The following is a 15,561-nucleotide window of genomic DNA, read 5'->3' as shown; positions in this document are numbered from 1 at the left end:
CACACTGCTATCTGATTTAGGCAACAAAACAGTCATTTAGATGGAGCAAACACTGCCTGTTGGGGAAAATAACCTAACACTAAGTTACAGAAAAATATCCTATGAAAAGAGATTATAAAATGGTACCAACAGTCTAAAAGGTTGAACCCTCCCTTGGCATTAATCTCTAATTTTAACTTAACAGAATAGTGAGAAAATGACAGCTCAATATACTCAGCCTGAGATCAAATTTGTCATGGCAACATTGGCAGGTTGGACCCTGATTCTTCAAATGTTACATTGCCTTGGTTAACAAAAATCATACTTTTTTTGTATTAGAATAGAGATTATAAATAAATGTAAAGTGTGCATGCAGTCAACTGCATAATATACAAGCAATATCTATGTTTTAAATAATCATCTTCTTTGGCAGGCCAGAATCCAGCTGGACATGCAGTATTTACATATCAAAATCCATATTGTGTTCATCATATTGAAAGCAAGTGAAAATATATAGATGTATATACGGTATATACACACATATGTATATAGATGTATATACTGTTTTAATATATTAACAAATATATATGTGTAGATATATTTATTAAAACTGGATTTCATCTTTGTCAGATTCAGGTGACTCAGGCCTTGAAACACTAAAAATATCCTGACATGGTATCTGGGGAGGTACTTGGAGTGGCATTTGGGATTTGGGAGAAGAGGTCTGGGGCACGCTTTTTTCAGAGAGTATTTTTAAAATTTCTGCCACCTGCTTTTCCAGGGCAGTCATTCTGCAGCTTAGCAGCTGAATGTCCTCTTTGAGTTCATGCTTGACTTCCTGCAGTGTGGTTTGTAAGGCCTGCTCTGGGATGGGATAAAAGGGGTGCTTGGCGTCAGCCTGAATCGGGCTGTGCTCCAGCGGACTCCGGGCCTCTCCGGCCTTATCCAGACGAAGGTCACTTTTTGTAATCCCACTGTCACAAGAATCTGTTTTCCTTAATGGGTTTTTGGTAACGCTGTTCTCCGAATCGCTGCCCTTGGGGTCCTCTGACAGTAGCCCCATGGACTCGGCTTTTGTGACATTATTCCAGTCTTCCTTTTTCTCCTCATGCGCCCCCATGTTATTCTTGAGTCGCAGCCATCCCCTCCCATTTCCGTTCTTCATCCTGATCGGGCTGTTGACTTTGAGGCATTTGGGGTCAGCACCGCCATTGGGCTTGAGTTCCATGGCCTCACGGTTGTTTTGCTTGAGGGACTCGCTGGTTTTCACGTAAGCCAGAGACGTCTGGATGGGCGTGATCTGCGACACAGTGACCACACTGGTGCCCGTGATGGAAGCTCCATTCTGTAAGGAGCGGCTTTCTACCTGAACCTGGTTCCGCTCGGGGTCGCTCTGGGTGGACCCCTGATTCCGCAGCTCCTTCTGCTGCTTGAACTTCTGGAAGAGCTTTCGAACCGGGTGGTCCACAGGGATGCTGAGGGTGACCTCGTTCTTCTGCCTGAGGCGCTCCTCTTCCTCTTTCTTCACGTCACTGATTTTTCGGAAAATGATCTGTGGAAGGGGAGAGATGTTCAGAATGTGATTATAAACCTAGATGGACTGCTAATCGTGTGACAGGATGCTGGATAAACTTTGTTTTACTAAGGAAACCCTCAAACGCAGGTTAAGATCATTTCGGAAGGGAAAAAATACCTCAGTGCCATTTAATGCATGCAGTATACTGAGAACTCACCATAGGAGCAACGACTTAGCTTATGTCATCCTACTCTCTTGCATACAGGAAGGGGAATGTAATGGAGAGAGAGCTGAAGAGAGGTACTTGTTTTCTTTTTTTTTTTATTTAAATTTTTTAAAAATTAAATTCAATGTAATTGACATATAGTATATTATTAGTTTCAGAGGTAGAATTTAGTGATTCATTACCTGCTTTTAACACTCAGTGCTCATTCCATCAAGTCCCTTACTTAATACCCACCAAACAGTTAAGAGAGGTACTTGCTTTCTAGTTTATGTTCTCGTTTAATAGAAAACATATAAATGAATATGTTAGTATATATGTGTTTACGTATATGTGTAAGGAAAACATTAAATTTCCTCGCATCTCTATTTCTTGTATGTTTTCCTTTTACATACCAATATATTCAGTATCATTTTTAATAACATCCCCTGCTTAGGGGTTAAATTATGAGTTCCAGGCTATAAAAGTACCAAAATGTTAGATGGTTCACTAACATAGCACCTGTGATGGTTGGGGGGAGGGATTACATTTATTTAGGTGTACAGAACTAGGATCTGTAAGTAAAAGTTTCTGAGAGATAAATACCAGCTCAAAATATACTTCATTTTAAGCTGCTATTTATTGAATAAAGAGTCTTGAAAACTGATGAACTTCACACCACTAAAATATCCCAGTAAGTAAGTGTGTTGTCCATGTAATACTATCACGGGGTAGGAGATTGGACTCTTCAAATTTCAATATTCCTTAAAATTTTTTTACTGTTAGTATTCATTTTTTTCTCTCATCATTATTCCAAACTACTTACAGGTTCTTCTTATCTTTTGAAATATTATAAACAATTTCAGTGTAAAGTGTTTCTCCCATTCAGATTTCAGTATTAATAGTTTTCTGTGCATATTTCCAGAAGTTTTTTTTATTAAGTTTTTTAATTCCAGAATTAACATATAATGTTCTGTTCAACCTAGTGATTCAACACACTCCATATATCACCCAGTGCCCATCTCGACAAGTGCACTTCTTAATCCCCATCACCTGTTTCCCCCATTCCCCACCTACCTCTCCTCTGGCAACCATGAGTTTGTTGTTCTCTATAGTTAAGAGTCTGTTTCCTGGTTTTGCTCTCTCTTTCTTTTCCCTTTGCTCATTTGTTTTGTTTTTTAAACTCCACATATGAATGAATTATTTGTCTTCCAGACTCTTTCTATGAAGCCAGCATTACCTTGATCCCTAAACCAGGCAAAGACCCCATCAAAAAGGATACAAAATCAGTGCACAGAAATCAGTTGCTTTCTTATACATTAATAATGAAAATATAGAAAGGGAAATTAGAGGATAGATTATATTCACTATATCACCAAGAACTATAAGATACCTTGAAACAAACCTAACCAAAGAGGTAAAGAATCTGTACTTGAGGAACTACAGAACACTCATGAAAGAAATTGAAGATATAAAAAGATGGAAAAGCATTCCATGCTCATGGATCAGAAGAATAAACATTGTTAAAATGTCTATACTGCCCAGAGCAATCTGTACTTTCAGTGCCATCCCGATCAAAATTCCACTGGTATTTTTCAAAGTACTGGAACAAACAACCCTAAAATTTGTATGGAACCAGAAAAAAACCCTAAATCACAAAGGAAATGTTGAAAAAGAATAACAAAGCTGGGGCTTCACGTTATGTTCCATAAAGAACTCCTCAAGCTCAACACACACAAAACAGATAATCACATCAAAAAATGGGCAGAAGACATGAAAAGATGATTCTCCAAAGAAGACATATAGATGGCTAACAGACACATGAAGAAATGTTCATCATCATTACCCATCAGCGAAATTCAAATCAAAACCACACTGAGATACCACCTTATACCTGGTAAAATGGCCAAAATTAACAGGACAGGAAACAACAAGTGTTGTGGAGAAAGGGGAATCCTCTTACACTGTTGGTGGGAATGTAAGTGGGGGCAGCCACTTTGGAAAACAGTGTGGAGATTCCTTAAGAAATTAAAAATAGAGCTACCCTTTGACCCTACAATTGCATTACTGGGTATTTGCCCCAAAGATACAGATGTAGTGAAAAGAAGGGCCATCTGTACCCCAGCTGTCACAGCAGCAATGGCCACCAAACTGTGGAAAGAGCCAAGATGCCCTTCAACAGATGAATGGATAGAGAAGATATGGCCCATATATACAATGGAATATTACTCAGCCATCAGAAAGGACAAATACCCAACTTTTGTATCAACATGGACAGGACTGGAGGAGAGTATGCTGAGTGAAATAAGTCAAGCAGAGAAAGTCAATTATGATATGGTTTCACTCATTTGTGGAGCATAGGGAGTAACATGGAGAACATTTGGAAAAGGAAAGGAAAAGTGAATTGGGGTAAATCAGAGGGGGAGATGAAGCAAGAGAGACTGTGGACTCTGAGAAACAAACAGGGTTTTGGAGGGGAGAGGGATGAGGGCATGGGTGAACCTGGTGGTGGGTATTAAGCAGGGCACATAAAGCATGAACAGTGGGTGTGGTGCATGGACAATGAATCTTGGAACACTGAAAAAATAAAATTTCAAAAAAAGATATGGTATTTTTCTTTCTCTGATCAATCTATTTCACTTAGCATTATATTGTCTAGCTCCATCCATATTGCTGCAAATGGCAACATACTTTTTGTTATGACTGAATAAAATTTCATTGTATATGTATAACAATCTTTATCCATTTGTCTATCAGTAGACACTAGGGTTGCTTCCATAATTTGGCCATTGAAAATAATGCTACAATAATGAGGGTGAATGTACTACTTGAATTAGTTTTTGTTTTCTATTTTGAGGGTAAACTTTAACTATAGAATTAAATACATATTGTGTGGGCTGTTAGATGGGTAACCACAAGTAAGTATGCATAAATTTCATTTAAAATGTCTTTTGAGAAAGAACAAGAACCATATGATACTCTCAATAGTATCATATGCTGAAAAAGCATTTGACTAAGTCCAGCATCCCTTCCTGATCAAAACTCTTCAAAGTGTAGGGATAGAGGGCACATACCTCAATATCATCAAAGCCATCTATGAAAAACCCACCACAAATATCATTCTCAATGGAGAAAAACTGAAAGCTTTTCCGCTAAGGTCAGGAACACGGCAGGGATGTCCATTTTCACCACTGCTATTCGCATAGTACTAGAAGTCCTAGCCTCAGCAATCAGACAACAAAAGGAAATTAAAGGCATCCAAACCGGCAAAAAAGAAGTCAAATTATCACTCTTTGCAGATGATATGATACTCTATGTGGAAAACACAAAAGATTCCACTCCAAAACTGCTAGAACTTGTACAGGAATTCAGTAAAGTGTCAGGATATAAAATCAATGCACAGAAGTCAGTTGCATTTCTCTACACCAACAACAAGACAGAAGAAAGAGAAATTAAGGAGTCAATCCCATTTACAATTGCACCCCAAACCATAAGATACCTAGGAATAAACCTAACCAAAGAGTCACAGAATCTATACTCAGAAAACTATAAAGTACTCATGAAAGAAATTGAGGAAGACACAAAGAAATGGAAAAATGTTCCATGCTTCTGGATTGGAAGAATAAATATTGTGAAAATGTCTATGCTACCTAAAGCAATCTACACATTTAATACAATTCCTATCAAAGTACCATCCATCTCTTTCAAAGAAATGGAACAAATAAATCTAAAATTTATATGGAACCAGAAAATACCTCGAATAGCCAAAGGGATATTGAAAAAGAAAGCCAAAGTTGGTGGCATCACAATTCCGGACTTCAAGCTCTATTGCAAAGCTGTCATCATCAAGACAGCATGGTACTGGCACAAAAATAGACACATAGATCAATGGAACAGAATAGAGAGCCCAGAAATAGACCCTCAACTCTATGGTCAACTAATCTTCGACAAAGCAGGAAAGAATGTCCAATGGAAAAAAGACAGCCTCTTCAATAAATGGTGTTGGGAAAATTGGACAGCCACATGCAGAAAAATGAAATTGGACCATTTCCTTACATCACACACAAAAATAGACTCAAAATGGATGAAGGGCCTCAATGTGAGAAAGGAATCCATCAAAATCCTTGAGGAGAACACAGGCAGCAACCTCTTCGACCTCAGCCGCAGCAACTTCTTCCTAGGAACATCGCCAAAGGCAAGGGAAGCAAGGGCAAAAATGAACTTTTGGGATTTTATCAAAATCAAAAGCTTTTGCACAGCAAAGGAAACAGTTAACAAAACCAAAAGACAACTGACAGAATGGGAGAAGATATTTGCAAATGACATATCAGATAAAGGACTAGTGTCCAAAATCTATAAAGAACTTAGCAAACTCAACACCCAAAGAACAAATAATCCAATCAAGAAATGGGCAGAGGACATGAACAGACGTTTCTGCAAAGAAGACATCCAGATGGCCAACAGACACATGAAAAAGTGCTCCATATCACTCGGCTACGGGGAAATACAAATCAAAACCACAATGAGATATCACCTCACACCCGTCAGAATGGCTAAAATCAACAAGTCAGGAAATGACATATGCTGGCGAGGATGTGGAGAAAGGGGAACCCTCCTACACTGTTGATGGGAATGCAAGCTGGTGCAACCACTCTGGAAAACAGCATGGAGGTTCCTCAAAATGTTGAAAATAGAACTGCCCTATGACCCAGCAATTGCACTACTGGGTATTTACCCTAAAGATACAAACATAGTGATCCGAAGGGGCACGTGCACCCGAATGTTTCTAGCAGCAATGTTCACAATAGCCAAACTATGGAAAGAACCTAGATGTCCATCAACAGATGAATGGATCAAGAAGATGTGGTATATATACACAATGGAATACTATGCAGCCATCAAAAAAAAGAAATCTTGCCATTTGCAACAACGTGGATGGAACTAGAGCGTATCGTGCTTAGTGAAATAAGTCAAGCGGAGAAAGACAACTATCATATGATCTCCCTGATATGAGGAAGTGGTGATGCAACATGGGGGCTTAAGGGGGTAGGAGAAGAATAAATGAAACAAGATGGGATTGGGAGGGAGACAAACCATAAGTGACTCTTAATCTCACAAAACAAATGGAGGGTTGCTAGGGGGAGGGGGGGTTGGGAGAAGGGGGGGTGGGGTTATGGACATTGGGGAGGGTATGTGCTTTGGTGAGTGCTGTGAAGTGTGTAAACCTGGCGATTCACAGACCTGTACCCCTGGGGATAAAAATATATGTTTATAAAAAATAAAAAGTTTAAAAATAAATAAATAAATAAATAAAATGTCTTTTGAACATTTTGTAAAAATGTTTGCAAAATGTTGTAATACAAATTCAAAATATAGAGAAGAATCAAGCCAGATGGTCCATCATCCAATTGATAGGAGTTTCTAGCTTTTTCTACATAGGATTCAGTACCTTCTGGTTATATAATTTACTTCTAAAAAATTTTAAAAAATAAATAAATAAAACATCTTTTGAAAATAATACTGGGAAGGACTTATAACTCCATCAAGAGAAGTAAAACTCTTCATGTAAGAAATTACCACTCATATTATTAAAGTTAGAAGTGAATTTAATGAATGTGAGACTTTTTGCTCAGTCTCCTTCTGAAGAACAAAATAACTGCAGGTGCGCTAGCAGGAAAATTCAGAAGGGAGTTATATTACAGTTCTCTTGGAATCACAATTTTCTGGGGCGCCTGGGTGGCTCAGTGGGTTGGGCCACTGCCTTCAGCTCAGGTCACGGTCTCAGGGTCCTGGGATCGAGCCCTGCATCGGGCTCTCTGCTCAGCGGGAGCCTGCTTCCTCCTTTCTCTCTGCCTGCCTCTCTGCTTATTTGTGATCTCTCTCTGTCAAATAAATTTTTAACAATCTAAAAAAAAAAAATGGATTAAAAAAAAAGAATCACAATTTTCTGAGGCTGGCAAAATTACTTCATTACCCTCTCTCATTAATTTATTGGTTAGATTGGAGATGTATGGCAAGTGCATAGCATATAAGAGACACTTAAAATATTTTGGTTCTCTCCATTGAACTCTCATAAAATACTTTGTATTTGAAACCATCTCCAGCACCTCTTGAGGATTCAATAGCTTCCAGAGTAACATTACAAACATCAGTTTATACTAGAAACCAATACTAGTGATGGTCACTTAACAGAAAAGTCAGGGAGATAGCAATCCTCTAAGAGCACACTTTCTAAATTGAGACTGATGCACTAAGCACAGTTTATTAAGTGGTAATGATATGTATTTTAAAATAAATATTCTCTAAATTCAATAACTGTCTGTAAAGACCAGCATACTTTTCCCTCTCTAGTGGCACATGAAATTGGATTTTTTTTTTTAAGAATTTTACTTATCTATTTGACAGAGAGAGAGAGAGCAGGCACAAGCAGGGGGAGTGGGAGGGTGAGAAGCAGGCTCCCCACTAAGCAGGGAGCCCGACATGGGGCTCTATCCCAGGACCCTGGGATCATAACTTGAGCTGAAGGCAGATGCTTAACAGACTGAGCCACCCAGGTATCCCAAAATTTGATCTTTTAAATGATGTAATACTTACCTGACAGTCTGACCTCAAAGTTCCAGCATAATTTTTCAAAGGGTTGACATGTTCCTCATGCTTCCTAAGTAAACAGAGCTTATACTGAGCCTTCACAATATTAGATTCAAACATGAACACAGATACCATATTCCTTTTCCATCCCTCTTCATTGAAAAGGTACTCAGTTTGGTTTTAGAAACTGACATGGGGGGACAAATGACTGGCCACATCCTCCTTCCCACTCAACTCTGACCTTTTTGTCTTTTTAAAGGTAGCTCCTAAGCCTTGGTTAGATACAGCCTTAGTGTGATGTAGTAACTGAGAGTTGCCTTTACATTTACAATAAAAGGATCTGTTTCAATGCTACTGGTATATAATAGACAAAAATATTACTATCTCTGTAGTATCCATGTGTACTGCTGTGTGAAGTTCACAGTTTTTAGAAATTATATTGAAATATTTGGTGTCCCTGGAAGTGAATATTTGTTGACATCTTAGCCAAGAGCATTATGCTTTAAAATTTCAATATCATGGCTAATGACTGCTTATAATTATTGTGTGCTTAGCAAGTTTAGAATGTTTAGTGATTTAAGCCCATGTAAAACAGCAATAAAAGAAGCCTTCTGCAGTTTCCCTGGCCACCATCTGGCCCCTCCCCACAAACCAAGAGCAAACAAAGGTGTCTGGACTGCTACTATTAAGCTGAGAACCAAGACCCCAAACGCCAAACTGCCTAGTACAAAGGAGTCCTGTCCCAGAACCAGGGGGCCAGTCTGCATCAGGGGACAAATGAGATAGAACTGGGCTGGCATATGGCATATTTGGCCACCATGAAGATAAAAAAGGAATTGAGAAAGAAAAGAGATTTGGGATATCAGAATCCCAAGTGCTGCACATTGTTCCTTTCTCTCCATCTCCCCACTCCAGGGGGATAGGAGATGAGGTGGAGCTAGACTTAGCCCCTGGAGCTTGAGGGGTACTTACACACATTGAGACAGGCCCTGACTTCTCATCTGGACTTTGCAGGGAGCAGGACCATGAGTTTACTCTCCAGAGCTAACAAAGCCTGCTTAAAAAAAAAAAAAGCATAAACCCTCTTTTATGAGGAGGGGAAAGGTTCACCTCCTCGTGTCTACCCATGCTTCTTGTGTGCTTGGAGGGGCATGGGTAGGGTCCCCACGGGCCCAGGAACTACAGAAGGTGGACAATTGTGATTTCAGCCCCCTGGAAGCGAGATGAGGCAAAAGTACTTCAAGAAGGGGGAGAAGTCACTACACTCTGTAGGACCCCTGCTGCCAGGGCCTTTCAGACCAATAAATATGCACACAGTAAATCAGCCCAGTCACTGGTGCAGCCAGCTCAAAGGCCAAGGCTCTGAGGAGTTACCACAAGCTCTCCAGGTCTCACAGACAAGCCCTGGGTATGAAGCAGACACCGCCCCCCCCCACCAGCCCCGGCCCCTTAGTAGTGGGCCCTTAGACAATCAGGAGCCCAGTGAAAGCAGAACCAGGTGCAGAGAGAGGGCTGGGAAGAGAGAGTCATGAGGAAATTTCCTACCCAAGCTACAGAATTTGACCTGGAGCCCAGGTGAAAGCAATAATACTAGGCTTTGGCCAACTATTTACCATAACCAAGCTTTTAAGCCAGAGGCAACTTTATAAAAATGACTGGGTTAGATGAAGTTTACTGACTGAGGTGAAATTTATTCTTTCTTTTGGCTGTAGAATGTAAAGTACGACTTATTAAAAAATAGTTACTAAAAGTTTGCATATAGCAAAGGGCCACTTCCACATGTGTATTACCTCCTTTAACTGTCATAACTGCTCTTTGATATAGGACCTATTATTCTCAAGTTCCGAAGAGCAAACTGAGGCACGGAGAGATGATTTGGTGGTTTGCCCCAGGTCACCCAAGGAGTCAGTGCCCGGGATAAATCCAAGAAGTCCAGTTGCAAGCAGTGCCACCATTACACTCTACTGCAGCTCTGTAAGGTGATTCTAACACTTCCTCCTGGACCCACAAAGATATGGGTAGTTGAGGGGGTAAAGTAGGGAATGATATAGCAGTTTCATACCCAACAGATAACCCTTCGCAGGATATTTGCCATGGTGCACCAACCCTGAAAGCAGTGATTGAAAGGACCGCAGCTCTGTGCTTGCTGGGGAGGGTGTTAGGAGAGGCAACTTCTAAGCCATCTTATTCTCAAAGGCAAAGCCTTTAAAATACATGCTGCATTTTGTAATGCATGTAATAACTTGCTTCTACTTATATTAAATACCCTGGCTTTACCAAAAACAGGGCAGGGTGGGTCGAAAGGTATAGTCTTCCCTGGACTCTAATACCATTCTTGATTCCACTACTACATAATGCACTTGTTTATGGGGGCAGAGATTTTTGTCTCTTTTACCACATGCTATATCTCTAGACTCTCCAACAGTGTTACACTGAAGGTCCTCAATAAGTAAATGTTATTCACCAATAAAATCCTCATACATTCAGCAAAGTATGTTTGTGATAGTTCTATGAATAAAAATGACTACAAATGGGAAGATTTTCTGCTTTTTAAACATTATTTTTCAGTATCTAAACAATGAGTCAATGATATCTATATTCTTGTAATTGATCATGAATGTCTACTCTTATTTCCTTACTTGGAGACAAACACAACATCATCTACCTCCTGGCATCCTCAGCACCTAGCCCACTGCTGGGCACAAGTAGATAGTTAACAAATGCTGTCTCAATATAATCACATTCAAACCTTTGACCCACAAATCATTGAAGAACTTGAATGAGAACTATCTCTGATTCCATTGTAAGGCTGCAATAACGTCTAAGAACTTATTTTCTAGTTGGTGACAATGCCACACTTTTTTCAGGCACTGAAAATTTTTAAAAAATGAAGAGATGAGGGGCGCCTGGGTGGCTCAGTCGTTAAGCCTCTGCCTTTGGCTCAGGTCATGATCCCAGGGTGCTGGGACTGAGCCCCGCATCAGGCTCCCTGCTAGGTGGGAGGCCTGCTTCTCCCTCTCCTACTCGCCCTGCTTGTGTTCCCTCTCTCACTGTGTCTCTGTCAAATAAATAAATAAAAATCTTTATTTAAAAAAAAGAGAGATGATTTTATCATGATTACAAGGTTTAAAGACTAATTATCCACAGAGGTACCACCACAAGTAGAATCATGTCATATCTGTAAAGTATGATAGCTTTTTGTTCTGTCTTAAATTATAAAGAATGTGTTGTAGATAAATAACACAAAACAGCAGGGGTGCCTGATGGAAGTAACTCACTGTTTTTCAAAAACATTAAATGTAATAGGCCCTTTCTATAAATTGTCATAATTTTAAAGATAACTTTATGACCCTAAACTCCAAATTTAAATAACAATGCATTTTCATTACTAAGGAGACTACATTTCATCATAAAAAATAGCATGGTAATTATTCCACATTACGATTACAAGCATGGGCCTTCTCAAATATATTCTGCTGATCCTTCCTTCTAAGAAGTGCTTTTTACCTTTAACTTTTTAATTATGTATATAATAAAATGGTTCAACTTAATAACAGAAGGGAAAGGTGGATCAATTTTATCTGGGTAAGCCCTTTAAAAAGACCATGTTTTTATTTAAATTTTTAAAAAATTTTACCTACTAGTCTTTGACAATTGAAAGATCTACAAATGATAAGCATTTTCATAATTCAGCTGATTTACTGTGTGGGCAATGTGTCATACAGAAAGGAAAACATTTCCTGCTAAATGAATACATAAGTTATATAGATTAATTTTACCCAATTATTAAGTAGAAATGATAATTTTCTCTAGAAAAAAATTTTAATTTCCCCAAAGAAATCATTTTAGAAAATGTGAAAGATCTTAGTATTCATCTAACACATGAATTAAACAATGTAAAAGAAAAATATGTATATCCATGATTCCCAACATGGTATTAAATCAACTTCTAAAACTCTAATATTTGGGGTTTTTTTCCTCAGCATTAATAACCTAGAACGTTTGCACTTGATGTACTCTATGTCTATCTTTTGTCCAATGGCAAATCAAATTGCTGATGAATACCACAAAAATTAAGGACAAAATTAAAAAAAAGAAAAATCATGAATCAGACTATGACTCCAGCCACACATTTATTGGTAGAATGAACAATAGCCTGTTCTGTTTCTATCAGCAAAGAGGTTTATTTCATTTAAGCTTTTCTTCTCTGTGCTTCATTATGTTCTGTGGAACCCATGCTGGAAGGTTTAATTTATTTAAATGATAAAAGCTTCTTAAACTTAACGGGGAACATGGCCAACTGAGCTTTCCATTTCAAAAGTAGGACATTTGATCATAAAAGCGATATCAAAATTGAATAATTTGAATGTGTACTGAACTTTGAAATCCAATAAAGGCAAGGAAAAAAAGGGTTAGAATCATTTGTTTAATGACACGGATTTAGTGTTATATAATTTGAAGGAAGATAGAGGAGTTTCCCCTCAAATGGCCCATCACTTTCCAGATCTGTGACTCTAGGGAATTGACTAGGAATTTATAGCCATACGTGATCAGGCAGAAGCTCAAGTTCATCTGACTCTTATGGGATCTAGTTGGTTTTGTTCTTTTTAACTTTTTCTGTCAACGTAAGTCACTAATTCTACCCCTAGTTCTTTCAATCCATTCCAAGCTAAACTAACACAACAAAGCAGGATTTATTAGCCACTATCATGTAAATAACAGAGGCTATAAGCTCATCTGAATGAAGATCACAGTGACGGGGCTGAGGCAGATGAAAATTCATTCAATAAATTTTAGACGTGTGAAGGAAAGGTAACAATAACACATCACACTCTATTTTGAAATCTGGCTGCCCTGCTTTACTTCAGCCACTCCTAAGTCCATAAGCTCTTCAAGGACAAGGGATGTGTTATAGATCTAGTTCAGCCTCTAAGGTCCTAAATACATTTTGAGGAATTAACTAATTACTTGATAAGTGTAGAAAACAAAAAAAGGGAAACGAAGATGAGTAGAGAGGGAAAAAAAAGAAGGGAAAGAAAGGAGGGAGGGGAAAGGGAAAAAAGGATTATCTTTTGATTTTATAAATGTGTCAGGTAATGCCTGATGTGGATGGGGTGGCTGGTAAAATGCAAATGCAAAACATCCTAAAATTACTAATACTATTCTTGAATTTACTAATGAAATCTTCTAGGCCCCATTTTTCCTTACCATATGAGAGGGTGTGATACGCAACTAATGAGTCATTGAACACTGCATCAAAAACTAATGATGTTCTTCTATGCTGGCTACCTGAACATAATAAATAAATAAATAAATAATGCGAACTTTAAAAAAAATCATTAATCTCAATTTTCCAGGTTATCATAATACAAAAACGTATTTTTCATAAATAACAAAACATATATTGTAAACCCATTACTGGTGTTAGCATAGTTCTTAAAATAGTTACTCAGTATCTATGTTTCTATTACTAAAGGTGTTTTCCATTTAAGAAAAATAATGAAAGAAAGAATAGTCTTCAAAACCAAGTAAATGGCTAGTCCAAGGTAAAGCTGGCAAGATTTAGATTCTTTGTCTCAAATTTGGAATCCACGAATTGCCCTCCCTGCCTCAGTTTCTAGTCTCACTTCCCCTCATTCCACTTTTTGCTATTGTGTATCAAATATCATAGTATCGCAGAACCACCCCCCCCACAAAAAAAAATCAGAAAACAAAAGTAAAGCTCTTTAATAAGTCAGCAAATCTACTATGGCTCTGTTCAGCCTGCCTGTCCAACCTGACTCCTTCACTCCGCATTTGATCTCCATGTTCCTGTCATACTCAACCACTTTGAGATCCAGAATCTATCTGTGATAATGCAAACAGTGTTCTCTCTCCTCCCCTTCGCATGCTGGGGAACTCCTACTTATCCTTTAACACTCCGCTCATCTGTGCTCTCCTTTATGAGGCGTGACCAACTACATAACTTATAGGAACCCAATACAACATAAAAATTTGGAGCCTCTAACATTATCCTTAATAGTAAAATACTGAAAGCTCTCTCCTAAAATGGGGAAAGAGGTAACTATGCCCCATCTTGCCACTTGTATTCAACTGCAATGTTGAAAGTTCCAACCAGAGAAATTGCCAAGGAAATTAAAGACACCCAGAATGAAAAAATATAGAAATTCCTGAGAAATACACATACACATACACACACACACACACACACACACACACACATACACACACAGCTGTTATAGCTAATAAAGGAGTTCAGAAGGATGCATGACACGAAATCAATATAAAATTAGTTGTATTTCGGGTGCCTGGGTGGCTCACTCAGTTAGGTGTCTGCGATGAGCTCTCTGTTCAGCAGGGACCCTGATTCTCCCTCTGTCTGCCACTTCTCCTGCCTGTGCTCTCTCTCACTTGCTCTAACAAATAAATAAATAAATTTTCTTTAAAAATTAGTTGTATTTCTATATACTAGCTAGGAACCATCTGAATATGAAACTAAGAAAACAATTTCATTGGCAATGGCATCAAAGAGAATAAAATACTTAGGGAAAAAAATTAACAAAAGTGCAGGACTTAGACACAAAAGTTACAAAACATTGCAGAAATAAAGATTTAAATAAATAGACATTTCATGTTTATGGATTGGAAGACCTAATATTGTTAACATCACAATATTCCTGAAATTGACCTGCAGCTTCAATTCAATTCCCATCAAAGTTCTAATTGCTAGTTTTTCAGAAATTGACAAGCTGATCCTAAACTTTGAATGGAATGCAAGGGACCCAGAATAGCCAAAACAATACCAAAAAAATAAGAATGTAATTGGAGGACTCATACTTCTCAGTTTTAAATTTCACTATAAAGCTACCATAATCAACACAGTGAGAAATGTCATAAGAACAGACATGCATCAATGCAACAGAAGTAAGTGTCCAAAATTAAAACCATGCATCTATGCTCAACTGGTTTTTTTTTTTTAAAGATTTTATTTATTTATTTGAGAGAGAGACAGTGAGAAAGAGCATGAGCGAGGAGAAGGTCAGAGAGTGAAGCAGACTCCCCATGGAGCTGGGAGCCTGATGTGGGACTCGATCCTGGGACTCCAGGATCACGCCCTGAGCCGAAGGCAGTCGTCCAACCAACTGCGCCACCCAGGCGTCCCGCTCAACTGGTTTTTGACAAGGATATCAAGGCAATTCAATGAGGAAAGATTAATCTTTTCAACAAATGATGCACAAACATAAAATGAATATGGATACAAGCTTCACACCATACA

The 15,561-nt window shown here is 38.5% G+C and overlaps 1 protein-coding gene across 1 annotated transcript in view; it reads right to left on the bottom strand.

Moving 5' to 3' along the window:
- Nucleotides 1-583: 583 nt before the first annotated feature.
- KCNH5 (potassium voltage-gated channel subfamily H member 5) overlaps nucleotides 584-15,561 on the bottom strand; it is a 290,625-nt gene continuing 275,647 nt past the window's right edge. Inside the window, exon 11 of the mRNA XM_044232335.1 lies at nucleotides 584-1,531. Within this exon, the coding sequence (XP_044088270.1) occupies nucleotides 584-1,531 (948 nt within the window). The remainder of the gene's footprint in view (nucleotides 1,532-15,561) is intronic.

Source organism: Neovison vison, chromosome 13, assembly GCF_020171115.1.
Source record: "Neovison vison isolate M4711 chromosome 13, ASM_NN_V1, whole genome shotgun sequence".
Lineage (NCBI taxonomy): Eukaryota > Metazoa > Chordata > Mammalia > Carnivora > Mustelidae > Neogale > Neogale vison.
Note: the sequence above shows the minus strand (reverse complement) of the source record. Positions and strands in the feature narration are given on the sequence as shown.